Raw genomic sequence first — 24,250 nt, 5'->3', positions numbered from 1 at the left:
TTATCAGAGCAGGCCACAGTTTCCAGGGGGCAGTGTTGTTTTCAATGCAATGTTTACTTCATCCGGTGACAAGCATTTAAAGAATGTTTATTTAAGCAAGCACTTTTACAGATCTTTAGGTTCAGAAGCTCCAACTAGGCAGGTTTTAGTGTCTTTATTACATAACACCCAACCCCCCTTCCTAAGTCAGTTCTCAGCTACTGGCAGATTTCAATCCTATAGAACCAGAAACTGAGGTTAGAAGAGTAGTTTTCAACATGATGAACACAGGGCAGCTAGAATGGTTCCTCTAAAATAAAGGACAACGTGTTTTGCAGCACCAAAACTAGAAAACGTTTGACCATTAGAGAAGCAATGGCAAATCAAGATTAGGTGGTTGTGCAGAGCACATGCAAGTATAAGACACCTTTGAAACACAGCAAAATAGACTTGCATGTAGCACCTACTGACACACTGAGAATACCCAAGCACATGTTTGAACCCGCAAATAAACAAGCCCACCTCTTTCAACCTTTAGGTTTTGCCAATGTTACAGTGTTTCATTAATGGAGTAATTGCTTAACACAGAGAGCAGGCAGTGAGAAACATTTTTATTCCAAAAATTAAATATTCATTTTCAGAACACAAGAATCTTACTTTCATTTTACATGGAGGCAAGTATTTGTCATTCACTCCTTGACAGTCAGTGAAGTTACTGAACTTCACAGTCCTTGTCAGGATAAAGTTATACTTACATAGTGATTTCTTGCCTGTCTGCCACTGGAGAGTTTTAAAAAGTTCCTAAAATAATTTCACACAAACATGGTCATCTTCTCATATTCTTACCAGAGCACTTGGTCAATGACTTTACCTTTATATAAAGAATCCAATCTGACACACAGCATTTGACTACAGTTATCCACCCCATTTCATGTATCAAGTTACAACATAATCGACCTTTGGAGCTAGTGGGGGGCTAAAGTATAGCATTATAATATATCCCTGCACCAAATGTTACATCAATCTATATACAATGTACACAAAACTAAGCAACAACATGCATTATATTTACAGACTATGTAATAAACCCGTGCACAACTGCAAACTGACTACAGAAGTTAAAAAATTCATTTAAATGTTACAAATTTATTTGAATTATGAAAATTGAACCCCATTGAAAAGGGGTTCAATCTAAAAAAATTCCCCCACATCTGCTCTTTTATCACGACATTTACTTCTAGCCTTCGTCCGAGCCTTGAATGCTGCAGAGTTGTACAAGTGCTACAAAACAGAAAAAGAAAAAAGAATTACATACTGTCATAAGGTTTATGCCCTTCAGAGACTTTTCATGTTACAAAACAAATGAAAATATCCTTTTATTAATCTTTGAATGTAAACTGGTAGGCCTTCTGAAATTTATAGTATGTTATCTTTGCACTAAAGGCTAATCTGTGTGTGTATATGTGTGTATATATATAGACAGACACACATACTTTTCCTGTTGGTCCCTCCCTAAAAAATACGTATCTCTCAGAAGAGACCAAGTTTCACATGTGTGGAGTATGAATCTAGTACCCATCAGCAACCACATCAACCTTGAGACCCCTTGGAAAAAACACAGAAGCAGACACATGCCCAGTGGAAAATTTAAGGGTCCACAGATGCATACAAGTAAGGCTGGGTTTCATTCAGGACCATATGAGGCACTCTTAGAACTACAGTGTAACAATGACAGCTTCTGAAGTGGAGGAGTAATTAGAGCAGGAAGTAAAGAAAACTCATTACAGTGCAATAACCTACCCTTTCAAAACGGGATATCTTCATTGTTTTAAGAGTTGCAGCATCCAGCATTACTGGTGGACCAAGCTCAAACACATTCCGAAGAAAGTCGTTTGACTAAACAAGAAACACACCAAATGATTAGCTTCCCTTCTAATTATCAAGTCTCTAAAGTTGACTACTGTAAAATATTAAGTATTCCAGTAAGAAATACTAAGATTTGTGTCAAATTGCTGCTATCTTTTGCAATTAAGTCAAGAACACTTCCTCCTTCAACCAGAAAAAAGCTAAAAGCAAAACCAGCCACCTTGAAAAGGCAGACAGCTCCTCCTGCCTCCTTTGATATTTTTGTCCCAGCAAGTGAGACACTGTTCTGTTCTACACAAAATCAGGCAGCTGAACAGACCTGTATGGTTTCACAACACACCAGTTTTAAAGTACCTATCTGTGGAAGTAGTACTTGAAAAAACTGAAAAACCCACTACATGTCTGAGCTGCCTCAGTCACACAGAAATTCATTAACACAGGACTGAAGATTTTAACCCCAAGATTATCTATCACAGCAATTTGGGAGCATATAGGGAGCATATATTCCTAAACTACAGCTCCTGCTTCTGTTACATATGTAAACAGATGACTAGTAAACAAGCAGTTCCCAGAACAGAGATAAAGATTTATGCCTTCTCTTCTGGAATGCTGTCACGATTGGGCTGCAAGCTGTGTTCATTATTTTTTACTAAAACTTTCCCTTTCTTTTACAGGTTTGAACAGGAAGGGTGGAGGCATGCAGTTTTATAGCAGCCAGACAACTATACCACTCTGCTGAAAGAAAGCATAAGGATTCAGGGAAAACCCTGAAGCTAAAAACATACTCAGCCTAAATTTCTTACTTCTTGAAGAAGTCGATTACCACGCTAGCACACCCAAGTTACAACTCAAAAGCAGCTTATCCAGACAGCTGTAGCTCACTGTAATTAATTTTTTTAAGTGCTGTCTTTAACACCTCAAATGCAAGGCTCATCACCAAGTTCTACTCAGTATCTCGTAATTCAGGCTGAATTCCATCAAAGAAGCCAGACACAGAGGAACACAGGCTGAGCAAGTGTCAGAGAGCAGCTCACCTGCAAATGGTATTGCATCCCCGAGCCCAGAATCTCCTTGAAGGTCTCGTAAGTTTGTTTTTTAACCCAGCAGTCAATATACATGCGCTCAGGCCCAAACTTCACCATCTCTGTAGGGAAGTCGCGCTCCTACAAAAGGCAAAGGAAACAACATCTAAATTTTAATTTAAACAGTCTTTTGTACTAGGAATTTTATACATCTCAGTGAACTTGATTCTGACTGATAAATTTGGCACATCAAACCTTCCAAGTAACACAGTGTACGTATGCTAAAGATTGTATTTGTTCATAAAGCAGATGCACGCCTACAGTCAAATCTCATGTAGAACTTTAAGCTAATATTCTTCATGATTACAAAGTTTTTAAAAAACAAACGCTCAACTTTCATCTTCAAAATTACTTTAGGAATTGGACTTATCGCCAGGAAAACCAGTTCCAAGCACAGAAGTCACCTTTAAGTCAGAATATAAGCCTCATTTAGTCTCTACCTTACAGGTATTTGGGACAATGGAATGTAACAAGTGCTAATAGGTGACTCAGATCCTTCTACAGGCAGAATCCCAGAGGTGACTTCAAATTATGCCAATCCTTCTCCTTAGCTTCCACAATATTTAACTATTCCAAGTCTTTTTTCAACATTCCTGAAAAAAGCAGTTCTAGTCCACATATGTGATCTGACTACAAAATCTCACTTAAAATAGCTTTTTCCTGTTTCTTTCACTGAAACAATAATTCTGTTTAATAATAAAATTGTTTTCACTGAATTGTACACTATATATTTTGAAGGTCTAGATTGTAACTAAGACAAAAGAATCACCTCAACAGCCCGCAGAACGTCTCTGAAGACAGATCGCTGCTTTCTTTTATCCACTTTGGCCCGGTGCTTGTTTCCATCAGTAGCCAGAGCTCTTAGTTTCTCTGTTAGAAGGTCCATATCTTCATAAAAGAAATCCTAGGTTACCAGAAAAAATGTTTTTTAGATTTTAGTTTATTTTATGGCCTTAGCCTTTTCCCCCACAGGTAAGAAAATGGATCTCTTTAAATTTTGGGCGTGTAGATCTCTACAACCTCTTACTTTAATTAAAAAGACAGAGAGCACTTCTGCTGTTCCATTTGCAGCATTGAAACCAGCAAGAACAAAGTCACAGCACCCAGTTTACCAGGAAGGGCACTAACAAAGTCTGTCTGGTCAGCCATATGACCCATACAGCTCCATCAGTGTGCATATACACCTGCCAACCTGTTCTACTCCAACAATTCCAAGGGATTAAAACTGCTAAACTGATCTGCTGAACCACTCCTGCCAACAAGCTGAGAGCACTTTCATGTTGTTATCACAAAATTCCTGCTGCTGGAGGCAAACTGTGAGACACCACTGCACTGAGAGTATGGAATATTTAGCTATAAGTCTTGTATGAAATGGGAAATTAGGAAGCTTTTTTTTTTTAATGTTTAACAAAACACTTTAAGTAAACTGTAATAAACAGCTTTGTGTTATTCACTTTAATTAATTAATAGGTGCTTTATATATATAGAAATATTTTCTCCACTGCACTTAATTCAGCAGTAGTTCACCTGGACTAGTAAGAATGCATGCAAACTTACGTAAAAACAAGTTTTTGTGCCTTGTAGTTTTTTTTTAATCTGAATGTTTTGTCATATCAACTGACTAGAGTGAGCTTACTGCAAGCTTTCTGAAAGGAACTGGTCAAAGGCAAATACATCAAGTATTTTTAATCTGCACTGATTGTTAAGGATTCGATGAGAATAATCTGTAATGATTAAAGGGGCATTTCCTCAATGCAATAGCAGATATGTAGTGAATATTCTCATTTGTCAAAATATTTTAAGATTTTAATTACTTGCAGTTGGCTTGACCAAATAAAGGATCAAGTTTTGGTTTCCATTTACTTTTTTTCCTTTCAAAGTTGACTTCCATAGCCAAGAGACTCAAATCCACACTGCTTGCATTTATACAGAAGCCTTAACATTGTTTCATGTTATGCTGTGCTAGTGTGTCATGATTCCTGACTTAAATGGAGTTATCCTTTCACTTTAGGCAGCATTCTGGCAAAGCGCAGCAGCCTTGATTGAGCTGGGAGCCCTTCAGGCAACTCCCCCAAACTGTGCCATGCGTAAGCAGAGGGAGGCCGTTTCCTTCAGTGCTGTCAAGAAAAAAGTCTGAAAATTAATAAGGCATATTGAAGAACGTAAATGCAACTTTAGCTGTGGAAAGGTAATATTGAGCAGTTTGAACCTAAGCCTATTCAAAAGCAAACTCCAAGAAATCTCACCAAATGAAGTATTACTGATATCTGTGTGAAATTTGTGCCAATTCTTTAAAAACCTCCCCCTTAAAATGACTGCCTAGTTCTTAACTCACTAAAATAGTCAAATGCTGCGAAACCATCATGCAGTACCAGTTATTCTTCTCAAGTTACCTAAGTAAAAATACTGAAAAAACAATACTTAAAGTCAACATGTTTTCTACCTGATGATAGATTTTGGATGAGAGCAGAATTGTGCAGGCTGTGAATTACTCAAACTTGTCTGCATAAGCATCTGATGAGTGATCCTACTACAGTAAACAATACGGTTTCATTCTGGAATCTCTCTAGAGGTGTCTTTTTAAAATTTTGTTTTAAAAGTGGGTGTTGGATTTAGATTTAAATCTTACATTCCATATTTCTAGTTGCTATTAAGTAGCATTTGATGCATTTTGTTATATTGGCCCTGTTTTGCAATACAGAAATGAAGTGTAAAAAATGATAGCTATGAATTATTGCTGTATCCACTTAGACTGGGGCAGACTCACTAGAAGGAACATAAACCATGGAATTATTTGCTACTTGTTGAGATCCAGGGTGGAGTGCAACACAGGTTAAGTAATTTGTCTCATCATTATCCCAATGAAAAAAGGTTTAGCTACTGACATCTACTTACAGCATCTGTTTCACGTGCCAGTTCAAACAGAAGTGCTAGTGTTTCTCCAGCAGCTATTCTCATGTTGAGATCATCACAAGACAGCAGGCTTGGAAGTTTATGCAAGTGCCTAAAAGGAGTAAATCATATTCCATTAAGACCTAAATTTTACTGACACTGTTTCATTGCATATAGAGTCATTACAAATTCTGCTTTCCAAGAAAGATACTCGCATTTCAATTTTCTTCTTCACTTCATTCATTGGACAAATGGTCAACAACAATGTCCATGCCAAAAGAGCACTGACGTGAAGCACAGTATTATGGGTACTTGATACACCATTAGTGTCTCTATCCCGCTGATAGGCCTTCATGAAGATGTTTTCCAGGCATTCCATGGTAGAGTACAGCTCCTGTACAAGTGAAAAATACCATGGAAGTGGTTTAGGAGTCACACATTTTCATCTTGTCAGTTTATTACATTTGAAAGGTATCAATCATCCTCACCGTAATGTCATCGGTCACGATGAAACAGCAAATCCCTAAGCAGGTTGCACACTGGACACAAAAGAAAAAAAAAGTGTCAGTATTTGACAATAATGTTAGAGTTTCAAAGTTGGGACCTTTGAAATTTAACATCTGGAGCAACAGAAACTTGAGATAAAAACCTGAAGAGTCTAGAAGTCCCCAATTCTTAATTCACCTTCTTCGTAACACTTAGCTTTGTAACACTCCCAATTCCCACCTACTCTCAGGATGATTTTACAGCATTTGCTACTCACAAGCCTTCACTTTCCATGTATCATTATTTTTAAATAGCTTACAAAGCCCTTGAAAAAGCTCCATGTGGTGTTGTTTTCACCCAATGATTTTAAATCTCACTAGGACTTACAAGCAGAAATTATGCTGTTAATTATATGATATTTATTAACAGCTGTGGGAAATAGTTTCTCCTTCTGACCACTATTTCAATTAAATAGCATGGAAACTCTGCCCTTGAAAAGCCTTTCCTGGAACTTTTCAACTTCTCCTGCAGATCTGTTTCCTATGCCCCATGTTCTAGTCCAGTTTCTCTTACAAAGAATAAAGAGGAAACCATTTGAAAGTGATGTTTGCACCAACCACACAGGACTCAAAACTACATTTGAACAGGACAAACTTTAGTAGCTTTTGTTTGAAGAAATAACTACTGTTGAACTGATACTACCTCTTTTTTGCAGCTGACAGTATTTGTTGTGCCATAGCTTGACTAGGAGTAGCCAGCCACATAATGATGAAGGAAAGTTGGAAAATATTAGCTGAATCTCTGAAGTTTAAGCAAAAGTAAAACTTTTGGCAAGTGCTTTGGACAATCTTTCCTCACTATTTCATGCATACTGCTGATGTATAGATGAGACGACCAGGCAAAAGTAACTTAAAAATACATTTGGTAGAATGGCTGTATTGTTTATGTAGTTTCCACATGTGCTATTTGTGATTTTACCAAAAATAAATGTAAATGCTTAAGTAACATTTGTGTGCTGTTTAAGAATAAAATTAAATTTCAAGAATAAAATAAAATTAATACAGGGAGGATATATCACTCAGTAGGAAAATGTTTTCTAGGACCCCAACATCAGTCCCCAGAAGTAAGGAAGCTGCAATACAGTGAGTTCAGACACTTGACAAAGCAGTACATGTAACAGTTGAAAAAGAGAATCATGTTCAACTTTCAGGTGGAACTTTTTAAGCCAGTGAAAACTGCTATGCATCATTGAGTGCGCATGTCAACATTATGAGTACACACTAGCATGGTAACCTTTAGTCCTGGATTACACAACATGAGCTGGCCAGAAGCAGCCCTCTGTCCCTGCCTGGCAAATAAACATTTCATACTTACAGCCTGTCTGGCCTGGATACTGGCTGTTCCATCACAGACAATCTTCTTCAGAACTGGACCAAGGGTCTTAAAAATCTCCTCGCTTTCAATTCCTGACCCCATCTGCACACACAGAAGACAAGCCAGCCCAGCAGCTGCACACTGTTCATCGCTCTTACCTAGGGATTAATTAACACAGTGATGAGCAACCACCTTCTGCCCTGCCTGCCTCCTTTAATCTCTTAAAGATAATAGTCTGAAAGCATGTAAGTGGAAATTCAGAAACCAAGAGATAGAAGATAATTTCAGTTAATTTTCTAGGACAGTTAAAGTGTGACACCTGCATTCACAAAGTAATGTTACCTAAATTATTAAGCACTCTGTAAAGTACTAGAGAACATTCACAATCTTAATTTCTTTTAAACAATGTGCTATTTCATAGGGATTATTGCTTTCTAGTAGCATGCATGTTAATTACCTTTCTTTATGCAGCGCTCAATGCTATCAGTTAGGGTCATTCTCCTTTCCATGATAAATTCATATAGTATTTTAGAAGAAAATGCACTTTTCAGACTTTCAAGGGCTGCTTGTCTTGTCTTTGCACTGTTAGAAAAGGAAGACCTGAAATCAGCACATATCAGCTAAACCTCCGCCCTTGCTTTATGGTGATTTATATTTGCCTACACCCAGTAGTAAGAGTAATCCACAGAAACACTATGAAGAAATTAAATGCTCTAAATTGCCTTCTTACTCATGGACAGCAATTTTTGTTTGGAGATAGAGTTCACAGCAGTATTGCTGGCCAGAAAGAAAGTCACTCTACTTCAATATATTAGAAAAGGAAAGTCTAACCCATCCTAAAAAATCAGTAGAACAAAAAAAAATTTTTTAGATCCAGAAGTCCTCCCCAGAATAAAAATCTCAGTAATTTATAAAAGAAGATTTGATGTGTATTTTCCTTATTAAATCAAGCAAGAAAACAATGTATGAAGGTGTTTTTTTCAAAGCAGACTATACCTCTTGTCCAATGTAAGATCAATAAATCCCTTCAACTTGTATTCTAAGTCTTCTTGAGTAGCTTCTTCATCAACTTCGGGCCCTAATCCAGAAGAAATAATTTAGTCCCAGTGATACACATTTTAATAGCAGACACAGTAGTTCCAACACAATGCTTTTAACACTAATAAGGAAGCAGCCTAATATAGACAACACCTTCAGAATTGTTCAGTATCACAGCAGCGTAATGGTGTTAAACCTACTACATCAGACTGTGCCCTAAAATACTTCCATAAAACTGGCCTATCAATACATTTGTGCTGCTCCTAGATCTGCTTCTTACATAAATTTTCTCCATCTGATGACCATCAGCCAATCTTGTCAACACATTTTCATCCAGTCCACTACATCTAGCCCTGGAGTACTGTGAGGTGCTCACAGCTGATGCAGTGAGTCAAAGCAGCCTGTCCCATATAGCATCAATTCAGACACCTCTGCAACAGGAGCTCAGTTAAGAGCAGCATGTACCCAAAGATGGCTCCCTGCTTATCCCCCTGCTTCAGGCTTTCAGGTCCCCTCCTCTCAACAAAATGACATAACAGTAGTCCAGGTTGCAAAGATGGTAAAGGAGACAAAGCATAAATCTAGATCAAAACAGGCAAATGTGACTCTTCCCATCTTAAACTCTTCTGCAGTTCTTACTGCTTCAACTACCTCTTATGAAGATCCATGTCTTACAACTCACCTTAAAATTCTTATTGTCTCTATAGCAGTACTCTACATCTTATTGTCTCTATATCTATATTCTATTCTAGTAGAATAGAGCCTGATAGTTTCACAAGGCTCATAAAACCTGGAGTATATATTTTTATATATATATATAAACCAAACAAAAAAAAAACAGCCACTGGATTAGCCATCACAGTGTTAATATAATGTCATTACTTCATTATTGCTACTTACAGTCTTCTACTTAAAACTACTACATCAGCTCAGGTTTTATGTTTTTAAAAGACGAATAGATATAAATAAAAGAATTTACCATCCTCAGTGAAGCTAGCAGGATCACTGAAGCCACTGCAGTGGCTCATGGTTTCAATTGAAGCATCTTCATCACTAAAAGGCTGCACATTTCTGGGCTGACCACCTTAAGCAAAGACGAATACAATAGTTTGGTCAATTCTCTCATACAGAAAAGGAAGACCTGAGCACCAGAAGTAGAACTGATCCCTCCCAGAGCAGATTTGCTTCCCCTAACCCAACCACAGAAAGAACATTTCCATCTGCTGGTTCCTTTACTCCCACTCTGAAGACTTTGTCAGCTCTGTTCTGGAAGATCATTTGTGAGCAGTGAGGAAGGGCTCACCTAGTACTGGTCCAATTCCTACTCTAGAAATTGGATGAATTCCTACTGGAAATTTAGGATCTTTCTACAACTTCATGTTAATGCAGTTTTCTGTGACTATGCTTTAAAAATAGGTCTATGTTAATTTAACTGTTAGAATGAGCTATCGGAAAAACCTGCCATGCAGTCTTTATTTTAAAATTTTGAGGAACTTCAAGACAGCGTAAGTCAAACCTTTGGGCAAATATACATTACCCAGTTCAGTGCAGGATATATGGGATTAGGTTGCACACAGGGCTTACCAGCTTCAAACAGGCTTCCTGACTACCAAGACCCCAAAAAACTATTTTTATCTAGGCTGGATGAGTGCCCAAATGCTTTCCAATTAAGTTAGTCACACTCCGGAAGTTTTACTACATCCACTTGTATCATTAACCATAACGCAAAAAAACCCCACCAGACAATGCACGAGCGAACAAACTTGGAGGCTCATAGCTCTCACATGGCCACCTTCTTGCTACTATCACATAGGGATTCAACAGAAGTGGCAAGAACGACAGCAAGCCCTCCACAAACTAAAATAAGAGCAGTGGCAGAAACACCCTATAAATTGCTCACTTCCTGAAAATTGGTATTAGAAACCAATGCTACACACAGCTATGCCAGCTTGAAGGGCAATTTCTCACCACCCCACAAAACCTCCGTTCTACCCCAAGTATGAACATCTTAGACACGCACATTCTGCATTTGTTTATTTTATAACATCCTACTTTAGGCTAGAAGAATGATTCTTTTCTTTAAAGACACAGCAGCCTTCCGGGCACGACACGGTGACACACAGCCGCTGCAGCTGCCGGTGGTGCAGCGGGCGGACCCGCGGCCGAGCCGCCGCTGCCCCGGGCCGCTCCCGCCGCCGCCAGCGCGGCCGCGCCCGCCGGCCCCGGCTCCCCAGCGCATGCGCGCAGCGGCGTGAGGTGGCGGTTTCAGGGACGGCTCCTGTCACCCGCCCGGCCCCAGCCCGGCCAGCGAGAGCCCCGCGGCCGCGCCCGCCCGTCTGTCCTGCTGCCCACCCACCGCCCGCGGGGAGGCGGGGCACGGCCAGGCAGCGCGGCCCTGTTCCCGCGGCCACGGGAAACGCCGTCTGGAGCGCGCGCCCCTACCCGCCGGCCCGGCCGCACTCACCGGCTCCGCGCTGGTGGTTGCTCCCCCGCTTCTTAGGCTTGGGCATGGTCGCAGCGGCGCTCGGCTCGGCTCCTGCGGCCCCTCTCCGGGTCTCGGTCTCCCTACTCCCCCCCGCCCGGGAATCAGCGACAATCAGCCGATAGAAGAGCAGGAGCGCTTTTTACTCCAACGCCTCTGCGAGGCTGACTTCTCGGGCCGGGGCAGCGGGGGTGATTGGCGAGAGCAGGCGGAGGGCGAACCGGCGGCAAAGGCAGAAATCCCCGTGGAGGCCCGTGAGCGGAGTCGATGCATCTTTCTCCTCTCAGACACCCGGGGCTAAAGGCGCGGAGGGGGCGCCGGAGCCGCTTTTATAGCCCCACTGGGCTGCGGGGGCGGAGCCCCGCGCCGTTGCAGCCAATGGCCGGGCGTTGCGACGGTGGGCCGCTGACTCAGCGGCGCGAGCTCGTGACGCGCGAGCGCCGCTGCCCAGTGGCGGGGTTGAGACGTCAGCGGCGCCTCGCGCGTCGCGCCGCGGTGCACGCTGGGAGTGGCGGCCCCGGCGCCAACCCAGGGGCGGTGCTGGGGGCGCCTGAGGCCGCGCGGGGTGGGGGACAAAGCGCGCCCGCCGTGCCCGGCCGCTCCCTCCGTGCCCCTCCGTGTCCCTCCGTGCCCCTCCGTGTCCCTCCGTGCCGGCTGGGCTCGGCTTTCGGCCCACGCCATGTGCGCCGCTGGCTGTGGGAGGGGCAGGCTTGGCTGGGTCGTGTGCAGCTCTGTGGGTGTGCGGGGCCGCCGCGGCACTGCCCGCCGTGTAGGCAGGGAATGCCGGAAGGGTTCACAGAATCACACAACGGTTTGGTTTGGAAAGGACCTCTGGTGATCCTCCAGTCCAACCCCCTGCCAAAGCAGGGTCACCTGGAATAGGTAGCACAGGAACGTTTCCAGGTGCGTTTGAATGTCCCCAGAAAGGAGAATCCACGATCTCCCTGGGCAGCCTGTGCCAGTGCTCTGCCACTGTAAAGTTCTTCCTCGTGTTGAGAGGGAACTTCTTGTGTGTCGGTGCATGGACACTGCTCGTCATCCTGTCATGGGCACCTCTGCAAAGAGTCTGGCACCATGCTCTTGGCACCCACCTTTGAGATACTGACATGTGTTAATGTGATCCCCTCACAGTGGTCTCTAGACTAAACAGGCCCAGCTGCTGCAGTCTCTCTTCATAAAAGAGATGCTCGAAATGATCTTTGTGGGCCTCCACTGGACCCTCTCCAGTGGCTCCTTGTCTTGTACTGAGGAGCCCAGAACCACAGTGTGGTTTCTCACTTAAAAACAGATATGCTGGATAGATGCCTTACTCCTTCATAGCAGGTTTTCTTCCAATGCAGAGAAGAGTTTTGTTAATTACATCTTCCAGTGTAGAGGCTTGTATTTTATGTTTTTTAATAAAAAAAAAATATTTTCTATGTTCTTTGCTGGACATCAAATAAATAGCTAAATAAATTAATAGAAATACAATAGCTTTGCTGTCCACCAAACAGAGATTGCTTTATGTTTCTGAGCTCTGAACGTTTGCAAGTGTTCGCTGATAGGTCGTATCAGATCTGCAGTGTTTGAGGAAGGCAAGGCAGTTTTGCAGAACTTGCTGAAAGGTTACATAAGACACAGTTGTGATTACACTGTTTAAATTCTGTTGTGTACAAAACGTATTCACACTGACTTCCAGAAAGGCAAACCTCCATAACAATTGTCTGTATATGCCACATGAAAAACAAAGGAGTTAGTGACCCATTTGTGCATGCTGGATCGGGAAATGCTGGAAGTGTCTGTTTCTAGTAAATGGTAGCTGGCTGTACCTGAGCCCAATGTTTTCCATTGCTGTGCAGTGTGAGACTCCTGGTGAAAAATTCCCTGGGTGTGGAAGGTTCAAATCCTTGGAAAGGCTTAGCCAGATCTTTTAGCATCCTGTTTAAGAAGAGCAGAGACAGACATCAGTATGTACTGCATCTATACAGGACAACGCATTAATGTCTCAAGGGCACTAGTTTTTCTCCCTCAGGATGAAATGTTAGAGCAAAAGACAGCTTTCCAAGCAAGTTGGCAAAGGAGTAGCAATTAAATGCAGAAGGCAAAAGCTGCTCTTGGGTACACAAGGCATTATTAGAACAAGGGAGCAGCACTGGGCACACTGCAACACCCAATAGGAGCCAAGCAAGTATGGTGGGAGTATTTGAGCTGTGAGATGCCAACACCTCGAGTGAGAGCAGCCAATGCCAGTCCTGGCAATTTCCTCTATGTTGTATGTTCTTGTTATATGCAGATTGATTTTGGGGTGCAGGCTGACTGGCCTCAACAGAATTGAAATTTCTGCCTTCCAGCTTATAGCCCTGTCTCACAACTGCTGTCTGAGGCTGCCAGCAAGGATTTAGTTTAATGCTGAAATCCTGGCAGGTGTCACAGTCTGAATAATGTGCCAAACTGTCATGTCCCTGTGGCAGCTCAGGAGTGCTACCTCACGGTGGAGTTGGAGGAGTTAAGTGTCGTAGCCCTTGTATGCTTGAAGATGGTCCTGCCAGGAGAGGTGGAGCTAGTGCCCTGGAGAGAGAGAGAGGAGAGAATGCTGCAGATGAGGTGGGAAAATCAACAGCTAAAATATGAAATGCTGTTGCTAGATTTAGACAACTAGAATAAATTACAAAAGGTGACAACTTGTGACTCCTTTGGGTTTGTGGCCATTTTGCATTTGCTTGGGCTTTTGAAATATGATGTCTTCAGGTTACTGAGATTCCCTGATTATTTGACCAAGAGTTAAGTGAGGTCACATAAGAGGAGTTGTGTATCACTGCTTAGTTTTGCTGTCTGTCTGTGACAGAACACACTCTTTGTCTTGATTGCTGACTTCTTGCCCACTCTCCTGATTTATCCTATTGGCAGGAATGCATGGCGCCAGTAGGCTGGCTCAAGGCAGCTTTCTAACAAAAATCTTTGGCTAAAAGGAGAGTCACATGGTGTCTGCAATCCATGTTCCTGTTGTCTGGCTTGTGCTAGAACTACTGGTGTCAGGAGTGTCACAGTCCCAGAGGCACCAGCGATACCAGTGGTAGGTGAGAGGTGACATCCTTTGGAGAAGAGTGTTTTATGGAGTAGCAAGGCAAGCTGGGAGTGGAGGGTGACAGCAAGGCATGCATGACAGTGGCTTTACTAACAAGTACCATAGCACCCAAACAAGAATAGCAAAGCAATTCTGGTGGTGGCTAGAAGTTCAGCCAAGAGTCAGATCACCAGTAACCATCCCAGTGAACACAGTGACAAGGAAATCTGAGGTCAAGCCAGAAAAGCTAAGCCAGTGAGTCAGGGTCAGAATGAGGTTCAGTGACAATAACCAGGACCAACCAGCCACCAGTCTGGTCATCGTTAGACAAGCCCACAGTGATGGGAGGGATCCAAGATCATCTCAGTTGGGTCAGGGTCTGGATCAGTGTGTGTGGCCAGGCACAGTCATACCTGTAACATAGCTGAGGCAAGGACTGAGGGAGAGTGCTTCAGTGTAGGCACAGCTCTTGAGCAAAGTAGGTGGCCCTCAATTCTCATAGCTCTTTTTCACACAGCACTCTAATCCAAGGTCACTCAGCTGCACCACGACAGAGCTGCCTTTGAGCATAGGCAGCTTAATGCTGACTAAGCCCCCAGGAAAAGGTCTAATTAAGAACTTCACCCCAGCTGAGGGACGTATACATGTGACTGACTCAGTTTATGTGGTTTAGTATTTGTGTGCCAGAGTTTATTTTGATGACATGTAAACCATCATAATTTATGACCAGCTGGAGGCAAGGCCAGGCATACTCTCTGTACACTATTAAATGTTGTAAAAAATTCAGAATTGAGGGAAACATATGGGTCCTTGATTCATATGAGTGTATTTGCCTCCTCTTTTGACACAATGCTGCTGTTATCTTGGCATAAAAAATTCTTTGGATTTTCTTCTTCCTTTCTACTGGGCCTTAAGACATGACCGTCTTTGAACTCAGAAGAGGATCTCAGGCTCATCCAAACTTGGAAAATGAGCCATGCTAAGGCATTCCCTGAAAAAAATATTGCAAAATGCCTGTGTTTTTAGTGACCTACTAGGATTGACAAGCCTTCAGAGTGTGTGCCTCAAAGCAGTGCTGTGGTCCTCTCTGTGGAACACTTAATGCTACAAATGCTGTCAGCACTGACATGTAGTCACACTGCTGAAAATAAATTGCCTATGATAAATTACAGCCACAGCCCCCTCAATTCCAGCTACAGTTGCTACAGTGGAATGCTTGCTTGGGGGTGGACTTGACTCTGCAGGCAGAAGGAATTCACTCACTTCCTTTGCATAGGTAGGGCACCCAGTCTTGTGTCTTGGGAGAAAAAATAAGACTTAAAAGGGAAAGCTCATGTCAGGTTGTCACTGGGAAGGTGCTCAGATGAATGCATGTACTTCCAGGTGTACATGCAAGACGTATCTGATCAGTTCTCGCAAACTCCTCTTATTTCTGAGGTAGGGATTGCAAGTGACGTGATTTTTTAGTGTGCAGCAGTAGCCAAGAGGTGCATATGGGAGGTAAGCAGTTCCTGATATAATATTTCAGGAGTATTACACTGTAGCAAAAAATACAAACCACCTGTGTTGGAGGTCCTCTCAGATTTACATTACTTATCTCTTGTCTTCTTGCTTATGTTTTGGAAGCCTGACCAGTTGTGGTCCAAGCACATCCAAGAACCCCAAGAATAAAATAAATGTGACGGCAGGCTCACTACTAGAGTTACTATTATTAGTTCCTGAGGGAGTTTTGGTCTTAGCTGACGGATTAACTTCAGACACTGAGGAAAGCTCATGATGTCTATAGGTGGCTGAAGTCCAAAGCTGAAAGGTGCAGGCACACAGTTTGTGGTGACTGGGAGTGGGGCTGCAGCACAGCCTCATCCCCAATGGGTACAGCTGTGAAAAGCAGATGAGCAGCACTGAAAGCCATGAGCCATGGAGTGCCCAGGTGCACTGACCAACACCAAAGGGAACAGAGGGCACACAGGTGCAGTCTATGAGGGGTATAAAAGGTTGGGCTAAAGAGCAAGTAGGGCATCTCTTGAAGCCTTCTGAAGTGATGGTACTCTCTATGGGCTGATGCTTAAAGCCTTCTGAAATTGTATGGTGATACTCTGTGTATTGTGCCTGTCTTAACTGCAACATATGCTGTGATAGTAAGGTGGCACAAAACCAGCTCATACTTTTTTCCCCTAATTTCAGCAGCCCTGGGTGTGTGGACACACAGAAGACATTTTGAAGGGAGAGGAAAGCAGTCAGGAATGAAGTTCAATTATTTATGGTGAGCAGATGGATTTAGAAAGTCTGCCTGCTGAGACAGAGCCATGATTGTGCAAATCAGGTAAGTGCTTAGTGGTCACAGATAAATCCTCTCCACAGCCTTGGTACTGTTCATACCATATGTATGGTGCTAGAGATATATTGCACTCAAATTTACAATCCTTTTTAATTTAACAATTTCTGCAATAGGGTATGTGTGTAAACTTTATGAAACACTGGATATTTATACAGCTGAGCACATCCTCAGTGGCATGCTACCCTCTCTTTCCTGGCAGAGGGTTTTCAGCTGCCTTTATAATCCCGATATTTTGTCTCTTTTTATCTAGATTATACTGATACTTACCTCCATTTTCTGAGCCAGATTCTTTGCTCCACATATATATGATTTATTCATGCTAAGCTTTCTTGGACCTCAGTAAGAATTTTTCCTGGTAAGTCATGAAGAAACAATGCATACTTAGGCTCTCTGGTATATATGCTGTTATTAATTTCATGTCTAAATTTGGTTACCTGAACTTTGACTTTCTCTGCCAATAGCAACTGACCAAAAACATTATCCTTAACAGTAATAGTGTTACAGAGTAACTGTGAGCCCATGGAAAAAGAAAGATAAGACTGACAAACATAAAGCCCTTGCAAACATTTTGCAATAGCTAATAAGGTTTTGTTGAAATAAGGATTACCGCTTTTTTTTTTACAAAAAATGTACATGACTCTGTGTTTGTCTCTAGCTTATTGTTTCTTGTGGGGCAAGCTGTAACAAACAAATGACTTTGAATAATGAATGTAATTGCTATTGTAAAACTGTTGTAAGGTTGTGTATTTGCTCCTCTTAAGGCCTTGTGTGTTGTCAGTTTGTGTCTTGCTTCACTTGGTTCTCTGTCTTTTGCAAAATTTGGTTTCCTAATATCAACCACTAAATTCATGCTAAGAATTACCTAGAAAAGCCAGCTACCTTCTACTATTCTGAAATGAAATATATATGTAGTTTTAGACACAGGCTCAGGTTTAAGCATAAATTTCAAAATTACTTTCATTCTTCCAAATTATTTAATATACCCAGGTTGCATAGAATGAGGGGACTGTGACACAGCTGTTCTGCAGCATGCAATAAAATAATCAGCAGTATAAATCTTGCTTCTTTTAGCACACACTACTATTGCATTACAATGCTGTTGACCCAACTGGTTAGCCAATATCAGTGTAGGAGAATCTGATATTTCTCTGTTTCTGCCACATTGTTTTTTGTCAATGTGCAGAGAGGGTAATTCCATTGGAAACCAGGAAGAATCAAATAATAGGAGACAATGCTCCAGTCTCATTTCTACCAATGCTCCTGCCCAAATCCTCCTATGCTTACACTCCCATGTCCTCTTCTCTCTGTTTGCCAGGCCCTTGGCTGTGCTCTCCCACCCTGTTGGCAATACGCAGCTGTGATCAATACTCCATGTTTGTATTTGCTGGGGCACTTTTAACTGCATGGGTCAAGCACTTCAGGCTTGTGCATGGAGCTGGTCCATGCACAATGAGTTTCCATTGCTGCAACAGCCATAAACTGCAAAGACACTAACTTGCCATCACTTGTACACCCTACTGCACATGCTGCCTGTGCCAGTGACAACTGGGAGCATGCTGATAGCATTTCTGTTCCTTCCAAACAGCACCTTGCCATGCATTTGCCCATCACTTAGGGGAGCTGACCTCCCTTGCCTTGGGCAGCAAGCATTTTGCTCAGTTTGCTGGGTGTAGGTCAGTTGCTCAGCTGTAGTTGTTTTTTGTTTTGGTCTGGTCCCAGGAAACAGATTTTTCTGGCCTTCCCCTTGATGCAGATGGAGAAAGACAAGGCAGCAACACCTTACAATAATCAAAACACATGTAATTTTACAAGTCCCTTTTATGCCAGCCTAAAGGATTAGTCCTATTTGTATTCAAAACAAAAAGTCCAAATAAAACAGCATAGCAAAACAGATGAGACGGGAACTTTCTGTATCTGCCAGTCCAAATGTTTAGTCTTTCAGGTATGTCTATCATATAACCTCTTAAATGAACACATTCAGCTGCATTTTAATTCTAGGCAAGTATCTTATTCCCCCCATCTACATATGGAAAGCTATTTCCAAAGATCAGCCTTCTGTTTATCAGAAAAATTTATTTGTGCCTAGCATATATCAGTTTGTCTTGCTGCTAAACCTCACCTTGACCTCTTCTGTGATGTTTGCACTTCTGTGAGCAGCTGGTTTCTTTTTGACCCTCTGTTTTTCAGGGTGTTATGCACATTCCCCGGAGCAATATGCTTCCTTTGTAGTTAGAGTATTTAAATAAATCATCTCATTTAGAAGCCAAGTCAGAACTTAGGTAGGCTGAATGACTGGAGGTGACCATCTCTTTCCATTGACTACAGGAGACCCTGGTCACTGTGCTCCAATTTTATATGTCTTTTGTGAAGTGCCTGAAGTTGGGCAGCATGAATCTGGGCTGCAGTGCTGTTGTTTGTTGTCTCCTGACTGGGCTTGAAGTTTTTCTGCACTGGTTCCCATGGCAATTCTTCTTTCTTGAACATTGATGACCAGTATTCCAAATGAATTCTCCTAAGTGTCATTGATAGCTTTCCCATCTCTCTGTCAATTGGAAGTACCCTGTGTGAAATAGTTTGCCATTATGTTTATTTTAAACAGGCCTGAAATTTGTATTGTATTTCCTTCCTCCCTTCCCATGATGTAGAGTTCATTATCACCCTAGCTGACACCTGAAATGCTTTTAAATCCTGGAATCCCTGACGTTTCACCATGGGTTATTAATTCTTACTTTATTTCTGTCATCATGCACTTCCTAGTCAATTCTTCCTAGGCAGTATTTAAAAGCTCCTTTATAAAGGTACCACCTTCCAATTTACATGGCAATTTTAAGTTCCATTAACAATCCCTTGTTTCTGGTGTCCTGGTAATTAGTGGCAGCATTAGGCTGCTTCCTCTGAAGAGCAAGAAATTCCTGTCAGAAGTCCACATTTTTGCATAGTTGCACAGTCACCTACTTGTTGCTTATACATTTGCCAGGCTGCCCAAATAATGAGTATTGAAAGGTGTTGTTTCTTAATCATATTTCTGCTCTTGAAATGGAGGGAAATGTAACAATAAGGCCCTTACCATCTACCATGTAATTGCAGTTCTTTTTTCCATTCCATCATTGGCAACTGCTGCTTATTTGAAAGATTATTATTTAATTGCTGCTCATATGAAAGGTGATTTCTCTCTGCAAGTCACACTGAAGCTGTGGGGACCTGCTGAAGCTTATGTTCCACAGTCTGAATGATATGCAGACTTCATGCTTCTCTTTGCACTGAAAATTGAAAATATGAAGAGTGGTTCATTGTTGGAGAGAAAAGGTAGTTTCAGCTGCTGGCTTACAGAGAGCTGATTAAGCAAGATAGGGAGAGACTTGTCAAGGGTCATTTCCAAGGAAGGGAGAGCTGGTCTTTTTCTGTGGTGTCAAAAGAGATGGTTGCTACATGGCTTTTGTTCTACCAAAGTCAAAGCATGGAAGTATCAGGCTGGCTGCCTTATGGCTACCTCAAGATCAAAATCCTGGCACATCCCATATACTTCTGCATTTCTGCCTTTCTCTTCCCCACAGGATGACTGTGTGACTCCCATCTCATCTCTCTATTCACTGTCTCAAAGCTCTCCCTCACTCCAGGCCTTGTATCCCACATGCATCTGGGTGCACTTTTCCTTCCTCAAGTGATTCAGTGTCCCTTGTATCCTCTTCCCTCAGAATGGTCACCATGAGTCTCCTTTCATCCTGCTCCCCTCTTCTTTCACAGACTTATTTGAACACTTGGAACTCAAACTGAGAAGGTTGAGATATTCTCAATGATTTCATCAACTTATTTTCTCGGAGGTGGGCTATTCCAACTGCTGTTGGAAGTGCTAACATGCTAACTAGAGGCTCCAGCTGCTGCTTTCTGGTTGACTGGTCTCAGAACCAGGCAATTCCTGCCCAAGGATGTCTGTAATATTCTTTCAATACTCTGTAAATGATTGAATGCCAAGTTGTACAATGACCCTATTACAGGCAAACATAAATAAGCAGACATAGCTGTGAAGGGTTTTTGTGGGCCCTGGCTTCATCTCCCAAAGGTGGGGACACAAAAGCTGCATTGCCATTTCAAGCACTGGTGTATAAAATTAAAATAACCAAATTGCCAATGCAAAGTATTCACCATTTGCTCAAAGAGGAACTATATAGAAGAGCTTTTACACCAAGGGGAGGAAAGTATTTATCCAGCAGGAGTTGGAGATCTCTTTCCAACAAAAAAAAGAATGCTCTTGGATGCAAATAGAGAAAAGAGCAGAAATAGGATGCAACCCATATAAAAAACTACTGTGCAATCTATGGAGGGCAGGGGATGTACAGTGCAAGAATGTTTAGATTTTCCAGTTATTGTCAATGCTGTCCAAAAATAATGACTCATTCAAATATGCTTAAGAGCTGCATTTTAAAATTAAGAATCTGGACAGACAGGTACTGACAGTGGAAATGTACACAACAGTTTGTTTAAACAGTGTCTTTCACAACCAGCTACGCACTGCCACGTGACAAGCCACAATGCTTTTGCCACGTCAGTAGCCTATGCCACATGTCCCAGCTTTGTCACCTTGGTCTGGGTCCATGCTCAGCGTGCCCACTGCACTGATGTGCCTCTCTGCCACGCAGATCTCATCTACTCTGAAGCATGTTTCAGACCTGAGGACACAGAAGAACAAACTCTTAGGGCACCTGATGTCCCCATTCTTTCAATGTTTTTCTATGGCATATAAGCAATTTTTTTTAGGTTGCTTAAGAAAAGCAAAATTTTATCATGAGAAGTTTTGTGTAAATATCCATCTCCAAGAGAAACTTTTGGAAAATACACATGTATTTGCTGTCAGAAATACTGAATTTCATTTGAGGTCTGTGAGTAAAAAACATGCTGTCTTCCTGATTATTCACAGCAAAAGAACCCTAGGACAGAAACAGAAAGAGGAAACTGTTTAAAAAAAAAAAAGAGATAAGAAAATGTGTCTCTGCAACAGTTTCGTATTGAGTATTTGCACATGTGTACTCCACCTGGGTGAGATCTTCTGCCTCCAGCAGCTTGCTTCCTCATATAAGAGAGAAAAACACTGAACATAGTGCCTGTTGGACCCTCATCATGCACTGAGGAACATGGATGTGGCATCTCTCAAACAGACAATATGCCTGCAGACTCAGAGATTCCCTTGTGGCCTCCACACCATCACCTCTGATGAGTGTCCCTGCAGGCAGCAGCATGGAGGGGTTGCACCCCTGTCCCTGAGGGGGTTCAAAATGCCCAGTGCTGAGAGTGTCATGAATAGTGTAGCAGAGACACAGTGGAAATATCCAGAGATGAGTGCCTTGTGAGCTGCCTGGTTGAGGTGGTAATCACAGTGTGTAGTGCCAGCAGCATTCCTCTGCCTTGAGGTCAGCACCCTAAACCAGTCAGACTGATGCTAACACCTCACCACACCTGCCAGTAATATCATTAAAACCCACATCCTCATCTCCAAAAGATCAGCACTAAAGCCCTGTTCAGATCTTGACTGCCTTTTGGCAGCCCTACTCCCAGCCATCAGGCATGTCCATGGGGATGGGGACAGCCTAAGGCCAGGTTGGGACATCAGCTTGCCTGTGTGACAGGGTCAGGATCAAGCCTGGTAAGGGGTGTCCTTACATCTAGCAGCTCCACTCCAGTACTCTCCCTGCTATTTCTAGGACAGAGACAATGGGGTCAGGACTGAAAACAGTATGGACAAGGCTAGAATGGAAAAGATAAGATATTGCAAGATAGAATACAGTACAATGTAGTACTGTATTGTGTAAGATATTACTACTGTGGTTATGAAAGTTGATCAAGTGACAAGGCAGGACAAGGTCATGCTGTCAGGTTGTTTTCCATTTGTGCCATTTTTTGTTGGGTTTTTCATGTGTTTTTTTTTGGTTGGTGGTAGTTGTTTTTTTCTTGTTGTTAGATTTCACTACTGAATTTAGAGAAAGCTCCCTTTTGCCTGTTGACACTGGTGAGAGCCCATCACTATTCCAGCCTGTATAATAAATCTAAATACAGGTGTTTCAGAGAGCATCTCATTTTTAAAGGAGGCTCACAGAAATGTTCTGTGTTGCTACTATTAAAGGCAGCCAGCACCCACACTGAAGCAGGGAGCGAGGTGGAGCTCACAAGCCTCTGGGGTCCTTTCCTTCTCCTGCAGGACAAAGCTGATGGAGCAGAAAAGCCAGAGCAGGCCCCTCGTGGATGCTGCTGTCCAGGAGCTCCATGCTTCTCTGTGATACCACACCTCTCAGGCCTTTTTGGTCAGCATTGAGAAAATCTCCTCAGAGGGCAGTTAGGCACTGCTTTCCTCTTCCTGTATCACAGAATTTTTCTATTTATAATTGTACCTAGAATTATTAAAAAATCTTTTAATCTTACTAGGCTCTTTATGTGTTATATAATTAGGGCTGGAGGAATGAGACATACCATAGAGATCAACAACATACCAGTAATGCTACATGTACCTTCCTTTCCATTTTTTATTTAAAAGCATCTAAGACCAGTAGGATAACATGCTGAAAATATAAATCATGTTGCCTTTTGATGCAATTGAGGAGCTAGAAATAAGGAAGAGAAACACAGTATTATAGACCCACGTATGATGAATACTCACTGTAGCTTGTAGTAAAAATTTTAACACAGGTAGTAATAGGACATAATTGCAATTGAGGTGTTTAAGAAAGAGTGCTTCTCATACAAACTAACCACAGGAACAATTAGAGGTGCAAAAGTCCACGTTCCTCATGTGCTCTTAGTCACAAAGTATATTCAACTATGAACAAACCCAGAGGTTGTGATCTTCTGTTCTGAAAATCAACTAACCTCATAATTACAGGTTTTTATATAACTAAAGGAGGCTTCTTTTGATCTGCATTTCTTTTAGACAGTTTTGCTTTAGATCAGAATAATCACTGACCTGGGTTGCACAGGGGACATCTCTGAGCAGTATAAGTGAGATTTTCTTGCAATAAAGCTCCATTCACCCTGAGGGTTGTGGATCTTTAATTTACAGAAGGCAAAATTGCTTGGAAGTCTCTACCATGATTGAAGTGGCTTGTAGTTACAAAAATCATGTATTCCTCCTGGCAATATTGTCATTTTTTAACTCAAGCAAGCCCCATAAAACCTTAGGATATAATTTGTTTCCAGTAGTCACAACTAATTTCTCACTAATGGAAAGAGTGCGATGCAGGACAGATTGATTTCCATAAACATGATTTATTGTGTTATCTGTCTCATTAAAACAAGCAATTAGCTAAAGCTTGAAGTGTTACAGACTTTTCTGTGAGGATACATTGATGATTAAAGCACGTTTGTTTAGGACGGGAGTTCCTTTTCATTCACAATGGCAGCAAGACGACTTACAGCCCCAAATTTGACAGGAAACATGACAAGGAGCTCTGTGTTTTCTCACCACTTCAATTCTTTTTCAGGAGAGCACATAACTAGCAACCTTTGCCTCCTAACCCTTTGTGGGGACATGTGCCCATGGTTGTCCTAACTCTGCTGAAGGGCATGGACCAGGGCAGAACTGGGACTTTGCCACAGCCCCCAGCTCATTCTGCTCCTTCTGCTCAGTGGTACACAAATATTACCCCCTAGTGGGGAAACTCATTTTCTCCACATGTTCTTAATTT

At 42.1% G+C, this 24,250-nt stretch overlaps 1 protein-coding gene across 1 annotated transcript; it reads right to left on the bottom strand.

Annotated features, from left to right (window-relative positions):
• Window positions 1-570: 570 nt before the first annotated feature.
• IFRD1 (interferon related developmental regulator 1) lies at window positions 571-11,489 on the bottom strand. The gene is made up of 12 exons (XM_066550497.1): window positions 11,182-11,489; window positions 9,697-9,801; window positions 8,676-8,757; window positions 8,137-8,261; window positions 7,680-7,837; window positions 6,308-6,358; window positions 6,035-6,213; window positions 5,823-5,931; window positions 3,697-3,831; window positions 2,880-3,008; window positions 1,780-1,875; window positions 571-1,260 (listed from the first exon to the last, which is right to left on the bottom strand). Exons 1-12 carry the CDS (start codon window positions 11,225-11,227, stop codon window positions 1,171-1,173), a joined length of 1,305 nt encoding a protein of 434 aa, XP_066406594.1. The 5' UTR covers window positions 11,228-11,489; the 3' UTR covers window positions 571-1,170.
• Window positions 11,490-24,250: the final 12,761 nt, after the last annotated feature.

Source organism: Molothrus aeneus, chromosome 5 (assembly GCF_037042795.1).
Source record: "Molothrus aeneus isolate 106 chromosome 5, BPBGC_Maene_1.0, whole genome shotgun sequence".
Taxonomy (NCBI): domain Eukaryota; kingdom Metazoa; phylum Chordata; class Aves; order Passeriformes; family Icteridae; genus Molothrus; species Molothrus aeneus.
This window is presented reverse-complemented; position numbering and strand designations above follow the sequence as displayed.

Coding starts and splice junctions, on each gene's coding strand:
- IFRD1 (XM_066550497.1), bottom strand. CDS start 11,227: ATGCCCAAGCCTAAGAAGCGGGGGAGCAACCACCAGCGCGGAGCCG. Junction 7,838..8,136: donor TGAGCGCTGCATAAAGAAAG/GTAATTAACATG, acceptor ATTAATCCCTAG/GTAAGAGCGATGAACAGTGT. Junction 3,009..3,696: donor ACGTTCTGCGGGCTGTTGAG/GTGATTCTTTTG, acceptor TGCCTTTTGTAG/GAGCGCGACTTCCCTACAGA.